The 14,733-nt window shown below is 42.0% G+C and overlaps 1 protein-coding gene across 2 annotated transcripts in view; it reads left to right on the top strand.

The window, feature by feature from the left end:
- aopep (aminopeptidase O (putative)) overlaps positions 1 to 14,733 on the top strand; it is a 79,307-nt gene that overhangs the window by 42,754 nt on the left and 21,820 nt on the right. For both annotated transcript variants that reach the window (XM_053326106.1, XM_053326105.1), the window contains 2 exons: positions 809 to 871; positions 2,310 to 2,393. In XM_053326106.1, coding sequence (XP_053182081.1) covers positions 809 to 871; positions 2,310 to 2,393 — 147 coding nt within the window. The remainder of the gene's footprint in view (positions 1 to 808; positions 872 to 2,309; positions 2,394 to 14,733) is intronic.

The raw sequence follows: 14,733 nt of genomic DNA, 5'->3' as shown, positions 1-14,733 counted from the left end.
GTGTCTGCTGAATCGCCTGCATATAATGTGGCACTGCTGCATCACACTTGTTTGTATGTGTGTGTGAGCGGTGTGACATTACAAACACAGTGCTTCCATGCTCTCGTGTCTCACTCCTGTCTGTCTCCTTTTGTTTTTCCCTTACCACACACACACATACACACACACACACACACACACACACACACACAGAGACACACTCACACAGACCTTGCCGTCATATCTCTGATGTGTGATTACATCACTCAAGCAGTGGCTTTACTGAAAGCTTTAATAAGGTTAGAGAGTAAGTCCTGTTTGTTTGTGCCTACTACCTGCTCTCGCTGTGTGTGTGTGTGTGTGTGTGTGTATGTGTGTGTGTGTGTGTGTGTGTGTGTGTGTGTGTGTGTGTGTGTGTGTGTGTGTGTGTAATGGTGGAGGAGTGGATATGTAGAGGACTGATGTGACTGTCCGTCCTGTGATTGCCAGTTATGGAGTAGATTTTCATTTATTTTTTTGCTTTGCCTATCTCCTCCCCTTTTTCCCTTCTTCTTCTCCATTCTTCCTCCTTTCTCTCATCCTCTGGAGTCAAGTCGCGAGTTTCCGTCAGAGGAACAAGTGATCGCGCTCCCACCTCCCTCTCCTCCCACCTCTCCTCTCTTCCTCCCCTTCCTGCTTGCTCGCTCTCTCTGTATCTCTCTCTCTCTCTCTCTCTCTCTCTCTCTCTCCCTCTCTCTCTCTCTCTCTCACTCTGCCTCTGCAAAGCATTCCACTCTGTCCCAATCACTTGCCCCCGGCTCACTGCTTTCCCTTCTTCTCTGTCGTTCAGTGGCTGTATGAAAGGAGCGCCGTGTGGTCACAGGCAAGGCTGGTGGAAGAAGTCAAAGCAGAGGTAAGCACTCTCTTTTCCTCTCTTCTCTCTCTCTCTTTCTCTCTCTCTCTCTCTCCCTCTCTCTCTTTTTTCCAGTTTCTCTGTCTTTTCTTCTCATCTTCAGGGAGTGTCTGACAGACTCAGGGGCAGCTCTCAGATTTAGAACCTTAGACTGCTTGATGTGATTGTCATCTGACTCTTAACAGTGTATTTTCCTTCACTGAGTTATTCTGCCACTATCTTCCCTCTCTGTTTCTCTCTGTCTCTAACCATGTCTCTTTTATATGCTCTGTTTCACAATATTTGATACCATCTTTACCTCCTGCACTCATCTACCGCTTTTGCTAATTTGCTCCCAGTTTCAGTCTCTCCCTCTGTCTGTGTCTGAGTGAAGTGCGGCACACAGCGCTGTACATCTGTTGCGTGTCATTCTGTGCTGCCTATCAGATTTCCCATAAAGCTCCCATGTTGTTCTTAATTGCTTTCCCTTTATTTTCTAATTCTCCCATTTATTTAATGTTAAATGAATCACACCTGAGCAGAATTATTTGTTAAATTTATTACTAATTTTGGAAAACACACACAATGTTTAAATGATTGCATCTTAAAAATGATTTGCCTGTTTTATTGATTTGGAAATATAAAACTGTGCTGACTTTTGGAACATTTCAAACTGTATTACGACAGTGTATTTATTCTTAGATATAAACTGTAGCAGTAGAGAGGCGGTAGATAGAGTTTGGCCTTCATAGTGATTGGCTGTTTAATGGAGATCTATGGTGTAGGGAGTTGCTGCGCTCCAGGCTCCGTCTCAGCAACATACTTTCACTATTACTCTTTTGTCTCAGCCAGCCGTTAGTGGTGGTTATATATGGAGCACGAGTAAGCTCTGAAAGCTTGGAATTAATGTGCGAAAGGGAGGGAGAGGGCGGAATAGACTGTTTCTGCACTGCATGCTTGTATATTTATGTGTGTGTGTGCGTGTGTGCGTGTGCAATAAACACTCTTGTCAAGGCTTTTGGCTCACTGGGAGTGTGTTTATAAAGTATATTCTTGTGTGCTTTTCCACTTGAAAGATGGACGTGCGACTTGAGCCTGTTTATATTTACTTTCCGTTATTGGATCTGACCACTCACTCTTACTCACCTCTTTCTTTCTCTTTCTTTCTTTCTTTCTTTCTTTCTTTCTTTCTTTCTTTCTTTCTTTCTTTCTTTCTTTCTTTCTTTCTTTCTTTCTTTCTTTCTTTCTTTCTTTCTTTCTTTCTTTCTTTCTTCCTTTCTTTCTTTCTTTCTTTCTCTGTCCTTGTTGTACCTTTCTCATGACTATCCTGCTGTCCTCTTTCACATCACCTTATCCCTCTCACTCAAAACATACTTTGTTGTTTCTCTCTACTTCTTCACTCTCCTCTTTTTCCCGCCTTCATGGCTTCACCCCCTTCTCCCTATCCTCCCTCCTGCAGGTTGTAAAATGGATTCTCCTCAGTCAGAGTCAGGGGAAGGGCAGAAAGCGGAAGAGAATGGAGCCCAAGGTGAACTACAAAGAGGTAGGAGGCACTCTACTGTATTAAGATCTCCATCTACCTCCTCTCTATGCTTAACTCTTAGAGGTGTCCCTTTCTCTTCTGCTCTCTGTATACCTTTGACTTAATGCGATTCTTGAGCTGTATTATTGTTTGTCTGACAACACAATTATCCCCCAATTCTGTTTATGTGTTGTGTCTGCAAGGACAGACTGCCCTGTACTTATTTAAGTCTGTGTTTATGTTGTGTCCTCTACCCACATATTTAACCTTTTAAGAGCTTGTATACATCACATACCCTCTAGTCTGTGAGTGTGTGCGTGTGTGTGCGTGTGTGTGCCTGTGTGTGCGTGTGTGTGGTCATGGTCAGTGTGTGTGTGGGATGGTGTCTGTGTTTGCCTGGAGGGGGGGATGGACACCATTTGGCCGTGACATTCTGAGTTTGGCCTTGAACCTTTGTCGCATCTCTTTCCCTCTTTCTCTTCCCATACTCCCTGTCAATCTACCCTGTTTACTTCCCAATAAAATAGTAAAAAGCACCAAATACCAATAGCCAAAAAGAGATGGTCGTGTATGTGTGTGTAGTGTTAATTAAGGCTCTCTACGGATGGCTAACCCCCTCCACCCACTAATTGACACACACGCACACATGCACACACGCCTGCATCATTAATGAACGCACACTGATCTATAGGCCACAGAGGGCCAGAAGTCATTAGCAAGAGTAGCTAACAGCTTTTATATATCACTCTCAATATGCTCCCATATTGTAGACTGAAGGAAACATTTGCAAAACCTCTCATCTATTTTGTACCGTACATTTTATGGCATGAATAAGTTAGGCAAGTGCCTTGGGTGTTTTTTTTTTGGAAGGAGAAATTAAACACCACTTCATGGCCAAAAATATTGTAACTAGGGACATTTTTGGGGGCTTTAAATTTGCCCTCAACACTCTGAACCGCAGCTTTCAACAGATGTAATGTAAGCTTCATTCATAAACACAAGTATAAATGTTTAAGCTGTACCTGAAATCCGGAGAGTATTCAGCATAAAACCTCGTAGTGGAACATGATTTTCTTTTTCTGGATTGGATTACCACAATTCCTGTGTTGTAAGATGGAGCTCACAGTAGGACTTGAATGAAATGCCTGTGGAGTCTGCAGCCAGTGCAGCCCCCTCCAACTACCTGATACTACCGTCTGGCATATTTACAAGGTACACACACACGCACACAAATGCACTTACTTCTGAGGGGGGCAGCAAAAAGGCCTCTTCCTGTTGGGGGCAGAGAGTGCTGAAATCAGCCTCATGAAAGAATAGCCAATTACTGTCCACTTGGCCATACACAATAGTGAGAAAGAGGAGGGAGGGACGAATGGACGGACGGATGGAGCGAGGGAGTTGGGGGGTGTAGGGGCGGGGGTGTGGGAGGTCAGCGTTTGAAGTTACACCATAAAAGCCATCCTGAAAGGAAACACGAAGTGACCCCCACCCCCCCACCCCCCAGCTCCCTTTTCCATCCACCTAGCTCCACACTCCCCTGCGGCTGGGTTCTCTCTCCTCCTCTACGTCTCCCTCCCTTCCCTTTGTTTCTGTGTACAGAGAGTGCCCCATGGATGGACCAGGTGTATTTTATAGTACTCCTTCATGTACTTCAAACACCAACAGCCCAATGTCTCCTCACCCCTCCTCCCTTCATCTACCTCTCCTCCCTTTCTCTTCCTTCCATCAACCAGCCTGTTGCAAGCCTATAAATCATTTGGCAGACCTGATCAGCAAAGGAGGAGAAAAGAAAGGAGGAAGGCAGTTAAAATAGGGAGGTAGAAAAGGAAGAAAAAGTTGAGATGAATCAGATGTGAAAATACAACTGGAACATGGAGCCATAAGAGTGAAATATGAGGAGCAGCACTTGATGCCATAGCTGGGTGTTGCACATCCCCTGCGGGTATATTTTAGATCAGTTTAAATTGGGACGGAAACATGTATTTAAGCCACAAAATGATGAGCTTGTGTGGGAAAATACAAAGGGAAGGGAAACGACAGGGGATTCTTCAGGAAAGAAAAGAAAGTGTTGATGTGATGTGCAGATAGAGAGAGAAAGAGGAGAAAGAAAACAGAAATCAGTAAGACAGGATTGGAGAGCAAGAGCATTGAAAAGCAAGCCGGAGCAAGACTAGTGGGTTAGAGGTTGATGATTGCGAATTCCAGTAAGGTAATGAATCTGTTGCGGACATTTGAGGAAATGAAGAGCAGAGTGGATATTTGAACAGATGAGAGAAGCACACGAGAGATGAAATATTACTTATGGGTCAGATGATGTAAAAGCAGTTAAGAGAGGAAAGAGATGGTGAGTAAGTGAATGCATAAGGTAGGACTTCTTGTGGGCAGGAATTAAGCCGTGCCAGAGTAGTATTAGCACTAATGATGTGATGGATGATTGGAGAATGTACACACATACATATACACACTCACAAACCTATAAATATACACAGTGAAAAGAGCCTCACACCCCCCACAGAGTAGCCTGAGATATGGTCAATCTAACAGAGCAAAAGTTTATTACCAACTTCCCCTGTTCTTTTTCTTAGTAAGCCTTCGCCTGCATATGTGCATCTGCTGGAACTTTATTGATTTGTGAGCGTCTTAGTGTGCGTATGTAACTTTTGTGCGACGATGAGTGTGCATGTGTCCAGTGTGTGTGGAGAGGTCTGTTGAGGGATATTAGTCACGCCCGCATGGTAATGGGCCTCATTTTGCTCTCATTTTCATCTGCGGTCTCCATAATGAGAGGGTCCGTCTGCCCCTGCTGATCAGGACAGGAAACCCTGTAGGGGAAAAAGGCTGTGAATAGTGGGAGACCTTGGCCAACTTTTCTGGCAAACGTTAAGCTCCTCTGTTCTTTAAAGATGAGATTTGAAAAAGTTAAAATTGATCAGTGTTCTTGTGTCGTTCAACAGTAGGGTAAAACAGTTCAAAGATAGGTATCATAACATGCCTGAACCATTCCTAAAATCTGAGAGTGCAGCTTTGTCTCATAGTGAACCGATTCAATATCTGTAACTTAAGGCTTCACTGAACAACAGATTTTCCAAATAGATTTAATGGCTGACAGATGCAGGAAACCCAAAATAACATTATTTCCACTTTGAAACTTGCCCTGGTCAGAATTAAAATAGTATTCTGACCCAGACTTCAATTTACTTAATGCTACTGGAGTAAATTACCTCCGTACTTAGTGTGGTTCTGTTTTATATGTCTGCACTCACAATAAAAACTGATGCAGTGTGACGCATCCTATCGCCTTTGGTGCAGATGTGATAAGGTTCTGTATATAGAAAGTGTTTACACAGCTCTTCCTCTGGATAAACAAATCCGGGAAATTCTGGATTCTTGTCATTACAACTATTTTTAGTTTGCAACCTCACCTTTCTGAATCTAAGGCTACGTAATTATTGTGTCTGCCAAATGAATTAAAAAGATTTTGATGGACGTTGTGATTAGGATTATAAATCAGCATTAATGAAATTCAATCATATTCCTTTTGTAGCATTTTTTCAGATATACCAAATGATTTCAAAATTCATAGTATTAGTTTTACAGGCTAGAAAAAACAACACAGGGCATGGTTATACACGTGAATCAGATACAGATTGTGCAGGGAGACTCAGAGCATTATGTATCTCAGAACTGGGACATCTTTCTGTGTTCTGTGTAGACTTGTGCTTAAGGGATGATCGGCCATTTTTTTGGTCAAACTTTGCTGTTTGCACCATAAGAGTAGTTAATATTATGGATATGTTTTGGATTGTAATATTAAAGATAAGCTAATAATGTTAAATAGAACATAATGCTGTGATATTGTTTCACCAAGCACAGACACACAGACGCGTGCTGTGACTCCCTCAACCCCCTCCTTCCCCTACTACTCCCACTGCCCTCTGGTGATTGGATTGCCTATTGGGGATCTCGAGTAACCATGATTGGATAATATGAAAATAGAAACGATCGTCCACCCCTAGTGCCACAGCAACTTCACAGATGCAGCAGAATATCTGGACAATGAGTCAGCCTCCATCTCAGTGTCACTCTCTCACCTCATTTGCACCTACATGGCAATCTGCACTTTCCTGGTCGATGGTACGGTTACTGTGAAAACATACGTGTTTGCAGCTATGTCAACAACAGCAGGTTTACAGGAACAGCCTGTCTTCAGACTGTGTTCAAAGTGCACAGTGTCATCTGTTGAGGCACACAGGGTTTTGAGTTTACTTCGAATTTTGTTAGATCAGGAGGTATTACAATAGCAGTTAAAAGTGATAATAGTGGGTTATTAATCAAAGTCTGGTCATTCAGATACCATTTACGTCACACTTTTAAGCATTTAAAAATAACGAAATGCAGTTTTGGAGATTTAACTACACCAAATTTGAACCCATGTTACTGAAAACATTGCCCTAAATCAGATAGCGTCTCAAACCCCATTTAGTGGCTGGTCTGGAGATTTCATTGTATCACATGATGAGAGGCGTCAAAGTAACAGTAACAGATGATTTTGCTCTCTTTGCAGAGCAGGGACGCCAATACCATCTTCTATTTTAGGAGATAATGTAAACCCACCGAGGAGTTTGAGTGGTGGCTGAAATCCCTTGTGCTGTGCTGAGGTGCAATGTTGATAGTCCGACAGGGGAGGTAGTAGTATTAACTGGAGCCCCTGTGAGAGGGTAAACAGCAGTTGGGTGGGGTTTGCAGGTGGCGTACATTACCCACCAACATAGTAGACTTCTGTAAGTGGAGGACTCGGGGGCGGGGGGGGGGGGGGGGATTGCTTCAATCTGTGCTGTTTGGCACTTTGTTATGGCTGTGATTACTGGAAATGTAGCTGAGGAGTGGGAGATTGCTGATTTGTAAGCATTACAGTAAAAGACTGACTATTATTCTAGTCTTTGTGCTGCTAGCATATAGTAGACTTTTGTGTTGTAATTGCTGGTCATAATAGAACATTTTAGTAATATAAAAACTGTTTTTGTCTTCCAATCTGTCTCTTCCTCGTTTATTAATGGTGTTTTTATGGCATCTGTGTTGTTGTTTTCTTTTGTAAAATGTCACCCTTTCAAAGTACACTCAGCCATATTTGGCAATGCAGACTCCACCCCTGTGCAGTATTGACGAAGACACACATCACACATCTGGTTTTCCCTCATCTCTGTTTTCCTATCTCTTGTGTACTTTCTTCTCATTTATACTGCCCTAACCTTTTCTTCTCCCTTACTCTTCCTCTGACACTTTTTCTTTCTTGCTCTGTCTTTCTCTTTCTGTTTCTCTCCCTCGCTCTATCTCTGTGATTTATTGGCAATGAATCAGGGATGAGGGAGTATACTGGAGGAGAGATGGGAACATTCAGGGAAATGGCTGTTTCCGGCCAGACTTCATCACATCAGGATGGGAAATGGTCGGAAGAAGAGAGTGTGCGTGTGTGTGTGTGTGTGTGTGTGTGTGTGTGTGTGTTTCTGTGTGTGTGTGTGTGTGTGTGTGTGTGTCCATCATCAGACCAACTGGGGATCAGCTCAGACTGAGTCCACTAATGTGTGCGACAACCCTTTAAATGTCTTTTAAACACAAATTGAACTTTTTTCACATACAAGTACAGATTTCACAAAAGATATCCTATTGGATTATAAAACTGGAAACGTCATCATAATGATACATACTCATGGATCAGACTGTTATATATGGTTTACTTTCATGTGTCCAATTCATGTTCACACTCCTTGCTCCTGCTTGAATCTCAGCCTTATTGTAATGGAGGGGCATGTGTCCACCCGTGACACAAGGAGCCAAAGCATCAAGCTCCTGATTAGGGACTCCCATGGCAGATTGGTTTCAAGTGAGAGGTCAAGCAAAGAGCAATGCATTGGTTTCTTGGCTATTTTCTACTTGTTGAGTGAGATCCGTCTGGGCTGCTTTGTGGTTGTTTTTTCCTATGATTGAGATTTTGTGTTGTTAAGCTGAAAGCTGAGGTGTTGTTCACAAGTAAGGAGGAAAAGATTGCCAGATAAATTGGTTGATTTATGTGTTGATGGAAGCTAAACTAAAAGATGGAAAAGAGAGGTCAGTTTCCACTAGAGCCTGAAAGGTATATCCGTCATCTGCCATTATTGGCCTTTCCCAAAAAAATCAATATATATCAGTTTTGGCATATGTTGTCTGATATGAACTGATTAGGCAGCATTTTATGTATATTTCATCCTTTTCTTTATTCAAGTTTAATACAAACTTATCAACCACTTTATTACGAACACCAGTGCAATCTAAAGCAATCCAATCCAACAGCTTGGCCATAAATTCTACTTTTAAGAAGCTTAAACATTGTCAGTTTTAGCTGACATTGTCAGATAAGTGATAATTTCTACTTTACTATGTTTATCATTGAGGTTGTAGTGGGTGATGGTTGTGTACTTGATTGCAGTTTTATTCCTAATATTTTTTCCTCCTCATGTATGTTAATAGAGTGAACAAAATATAAGGAACACCATTCATGAACTTTGCATAGTGAAGGAAAGTATAAAGGTACAGGATGGCTGGACTCTCTTAATTATAAGATGAGGAGGTCAGAAGGTGGAGATTGAACAAAATGAAACAATGCAAGGACTTTATAGTCCCTGGTGTGAAAGATTTTCACCACAGCTTGAGAAATTGCTGTGAAGAGGTTAAAGGTGGGAAGGAGAAAGGCAATTTCAAAGAGTCATACACTTTTTATTATACAGTATGCGTGACACTGGCCTCCCTCTTTCTCTCTCAACCGCTCAAGGCAGATGGCCGCCCACCTGCAACCTGGTTCTGCTGGGGGGTTCTTCCCATTAAAGGGGAGTTTTTTTCTTGCTGCTGTTGCCAAGGACTCATGGGGGAATGTTGGGTGTCTGTAAAAGACTATGGTCTAGACCTGCTTAATGTGAAAAATGCCCTGAGCTATCTTTTGTTGTGATTTGGCCCTATATATATATAAATAAAATTGAATCAATATTGAGTTAAATGAATGGCTGAACTCTTTTCACATGAGCTCTGATAGAAAGTGAGCGATAGTGAAAGAGTAAGAGAGAATCAGGGGAGAGAGGGTGAGTCGAGGACATTTAACACGACATCAAAGCTGGAGTAAAACAACAGATCAATAAAAGTATCTCTCTGGCTTTGTCATTTTCTGCAGTATCTGTTAGGAAAAGTGCTGACCAGGAGGAACAGATTGTATGGGAATTAAGGGATCATTGTGGCAAACAACTGCTGTTTGATTCACCCATCTCTCACACTGGCTTTGCATCAATAAGTGGTTGATCTGACATTACATGCCAATAACACTTTTCAGTCCACTTGTATGCCTGTTTGAATACATTTTTCAGTCTATACCTATGTTTGTGTCAAACATGACGTAATAAGCCATAAATCCAACAAACACTTTTCACAGAACATATACACAGCTGTATGTCCACATGGTTTATTTCGCTGGTATCCGGTAATGTTCCCTCCATTATTTAAGAGTGGAGAGTTCAACCTGTAAAAGTCATGCTGTGATATGACTGCATATTACTGTATAAACAGTATAGACTGAAAGTAAAATCCACACAATGTCTGTAAAAGTATATAGAGTATATATATAGAGTACTGTGTTTCTCACTTTTGCAACCAGTTCAAGTTATTGTACATTTGAAGTTACAGGCAGTCGCATTGATGGAGATTTTGCTGGTAGATGGTACAATTCTACAGAAATAGACAGAGATAGAAGAGAATTCAAATTTATCAACGAGCAAGTGTTGGAGATAGGACGATTTATGTGGAGAGAAGGGAGGAGAGGAGAGAGTGGAGATGGCTCCATTTGTGTTGTGTTAATGAGGGAGAGAAAGAGAGAAAGAAAGTGAGAGAGTGCCAGCGTGTATTTGTCTCATTTATCACTCAGCAGCAGCTCTGTTTTCGGGGTCATTTGAAGCTCACAGCCTGTCTCATCTCGTCCGGGGGACTCCCTGCAGTCTGCGTGTGTGCTTGTGTGTATGTTGCGAATTTATGTATATATGTGTACAGTAAAGAGGGGAGGGGCATGTAAAGAGATCACCAGTCAGTGTTGACGGCGCTGACAAGCTATTTCATGACAGGCATAGCTGCTCAGAAATACCACTTAGGGCTGCATGACTCCCTAAGGAAACGCACTCATGCACACACACACACACACAAGGTGAGGCGTTGGTGATGTGTTCTGGAGGGAGGAGAGAGTGGTAGTTATATAGCGCAAATGTAGCTCCAACAGGGCTGTTCACTGAAGTGGTCAAAAAGACCATACACACACAGGCGCGCACAGGCACACACAAACAAGTACACGCATACACATGCATTCTGAATCCCAGAAGCATTTGAGTGTCATTAAAGTGCAGCTGTGTTTGTCTTTCCAGCACACATGGAAAACACATCAGGGACAGACAGAGAGAACACAGCCAGCTCAATATGACTGCAATATGTACAAAACAAGCACAGCACTTTGTCACTCACACAAATACACATTGTTCATTGTGGAGTCTATTTAAACACAACTTCAGACGTGCAGTACCAGTCAAAAGATTTGGAGACACTTTCCCATTTATTTGAATAAGAAAATGTATCCAAACTCTTGACTGGTACTATATAATGCAGTGCTATAAAATGTATTGTAGTATGGAGGCCATAGTGTTAAAAGCAATGACACTCAGATATTTAGTGCAGAGTCATGTTCAATATTGGGTTGGCTGTAAAATGATGCTGGCTTTTTAGTGGTGGCAAATGAATCAATGCTCTTTACATAAGTCCTGATTTAGACGTTAACTCACAGCTTTTATAGATATAGTATGTAATGTTGTGTTTGTGTGTGAGTATGAATGTGGCGTTCTGAGTGCTAAAACATTTTTTTGTCTCTCCTGGTAATGACTAGGAATCCGACAGGGTCCTCAGACAGCCCTGACACAATTAGCCTTATCAAAATCACACACTCGCACTAATGCACACACACACACAGAGGCATAGACACACACACACACACACACAGACACACACACACACATACATGCAAAGCAATGTCAACTGTATGCTACTATGCCCACGGGCTCCAAAGATTATAGAAATCCCTACACATGAAACCAATAACCATGTGTCTAAGAGATGTGCGAATGTGTGTTTGGGTTGGGAGTGTTGTCACACACCCTGTCGGGCTCATAAGGCTTTGTTGAGGTCACAGTCGTATTCATGCCATACGAATCGGTTTCTGTCCCAAAAGCACCAATGTTTATCCTTTTAAGCCATAGCGTTTTGAATTACATCCTAAATTCCTGAAGAACAGAGACAAATCAATCATATAACCATAGACCATGTCATTCCACAGCACTGAGGCTGCAGTTAATGATCATTTTCATTATTGATTAAATTGACAATTATTTCCTAGATTCATTCAATTTTCTGTTTATCAATCAATCACCTAATCATTTCAGTTCTAGAAATGTTCTCATCGTAATGGTGAACATGTTGCATGACAACAAAAAAACTGTGTATGCTGTAATTCCCACTGCCAGGGGATGACAACATAAAACTACTGTCTTAATGTTTCCATAGTCTGGTGTAATCTAGTATAAAGACAGTCAGACAGACTGTTCAGTTGGTGCCATTAGCCATCCTGCAGACGACAACTCTAGCTCCAAACCCCTCACCCCAGTTAGGGATATCATGTGATGCAAAGCTGGATGTGGCCTTATCATAGGAAAAGGGCAGACCGAATGTCTTCCTGGGGAGAAACTGGTTTCAATATAAAGTAAATAACAAGTTTTGAATTTCTTTCCATCTGTTTTTCCATTGGTGTCTGTGATACTCTTGCTTACCCTATCTCTCCTGATTCTGTGGTGTCCTCTCATGTCATTCTCTAATATCTACCTCTTTTTTCCTCTTTATTGTATGTTTGTGTGTGTGTGTGTGTGTGTGTGTGTGTGTGTGTGTGTGTGTGTGTGTGTGTGTGTCTTTGTCTTTGTGTGTGTCTGGCTCTTTGTGGCTGTGCATGACTACACAGCTGTGTGTGTGTGTGTGTCTGTCTGTCTGTGCAGCAGATATCTGGGTTTAGTCCATCCCACATACCTCTGTCAGCTCAGACTGCTTAAACCCAGCCAGCCTGGAGTTCACACAGGAGACAACACACGTACATACTGCACACACACAAAGATTCAAAAGACTGACCAATGAAGATCTTTGTCTTTATGTGTCTCAAACATATTAACACGTATGCAGAAAGACAGTCATACACACAGGAAATCCATAGAGTGTCTTCCTGCATGACCTTTCTATTTGATGGCTCTGGTTATGTTAGCCTCTTTCTGCTGTCTCCTCTTCCTTCCTCATCTTTCGCTGCCACTCAGCTCTTCGTGTTTGACTCTGTCTGCCACAGTCATCCCGTCTTTCGTCCTCCTTGTTTTCTCTTCCACTCTGGCTCTGTCTTTCTCAGTGTATCTTTCAACAGCAGTAGATGCTATCGCTCCACACTGGAGGTCATCACCGGTGCATGTTTGTGTTTTACCCCTATTATTGTTGTCATCCAGCTAAACCTGGCTTGAATGGATAAATCCTTTGAGTTTGTGTGTGCAAAGATGTGTGTGTGTTAGTGCTTTTGTGGTCAATGTGTGTGCTGACATTTAGATACCTAACCGCTACAATATGGCACAGCGGAATTGCTAACATTAAATTGCATGAGCTGACAAAAGTTTTTTAACCCTCCACCATGAGTGTGTGCTTGTGTCTGTTTGTGTGTCTCTGTGCCCTATTAACCCAAGTAATTATAATAATCAAGAGCAGCACCCACGACTGAAAATATTTATCCACAACCCCTTTAAAGGAAAGTGCAGTGTGGCTGGTAGCCACTGTTGTTTTTTTAGGTTTTTTTCTCCTCTGGGATAATATTTAACCACAACCCCTAGGCTGCTCTCACTCTCACAGGATCAGGCCAGAACAAATGACATGAGGAAATTAAACCTGGGTCCTCTGCTATTTTCAGCCTTAGTCACATTTCATACTTCCGTACCTTATGTGTTGAGACAGTGGGCAGTTAAGTATCTGTGAGATAAGTGAATGTGCTCTGTGAGTGTGCCTGTTTGCGTCAAGGATTACTGTTTCACTAAATTCCAATATGATGATGATGATGATGATGATTTTGGATTGAGATGTCAGTATTTCCCTCAGAATTTGTTTCTTGGCAGGAAAGAAACCACCGAAGCAGGATATGGAACATCTCAAGAAATTAAAACCTTCCAGTGAAATATGATAACAACAATAAGATGGAGAATAAATACATTTGTGCGAGTCTGTCAAAATAATGCTTTAAATTTGATTAAGTTTGAGGGCTTTGCATGAGAAATCAGCCACAACTACACAAAGAGAGCCATTCTGAGCTTATACATACTGAATATCGACATTGCATATAAAGTTGGTGATATTCTATATTTTTGTTATCAACAAATCCCACAAAAAGACCAAAACCAGCAGTATGTTAGTGTGTCTCTTAATACTTTCCAACGTCACCATTCTGGCTGTCAGCCCCAAGCAGGAAATAATGCTTAAATAGTGCTTTTGTTAGGGGCTATTTTCAGTCAGGGATTTGGTGCTCTTTTGAGTATTTACGACAGCATGAGAGTGTTTGTGGGATCAACTCAAAATAAACCACAGTGCCCATGTCCATTGTAATAAAATAACGTGTCAGCCAGTGCAACAGGCTCATTGATGTGTTTTTGGACAACAATAGAGGTAGGTTATATGGCATAGTTGAAGAAGCTATATCAAGCTTTTGATATTCAGACAAGAATAAGGAAAATATTGAATATCACTGGACTAAACATTTTAGGTGACTTTTAGAGAAGTACATTGTTTGTCTGCAATTTGTTTATGTCTAGTTACAAATACAAAAAAATTGTATTACTCTTTTCTCCACCATGACTTTCTCCTCACCTCTGCCTTTGTCTAAGCTGACTTCCAGGTGTTTGGATGTGTCACTGTTGTACAAATGGAGCAGATTTTTCTCTCTGAGGCGCAAACAGCAGTCCTTTTGTTCCAGCTCTGTTTCAAAGGCCTCCCTCTTTCAAAGGCATACGGGTGGTGCAGGGGCAAAACAGTCACCAGCCACTGCTGAGACCTGAGGTGCAGTCCCCAGTTGTGAGTCCCACTGGTTGGCTAGGGCACCTGCAAGGAGGCAAGTTGGATCTAAGGGGGCTTGTTATGTTCTTCTGGGAGAGCTGGCAGGTGAAAAAGCCACTGCCTGCCTCTGACTCGCCAGACTAACAGTAGCACAAGAAGTGACCAGGGTTGTCCTGCAGGGGAATTGGGC

The sequence above is a fragment of the Scomber japonicus genome, chromosome 9 (genome assembly GCF_027409825.1).
Source record: "Scomber japonicus isolate fScoJap1 chromosome 9, fScoJap1.pri, whole genome shotgun sequence".
NCBI classification, from domain to species: domain Eukaryota; kingdom Metazoa; phylum Chordata; class Actinopteri; order Scombriformes; family Scombridae; genus Scomber; species Scomber japonicus.
Note: the sequence above shows the minus strand (reverse complement) of the source record. Positions and strands in the feature narration are given on the sequence as shown.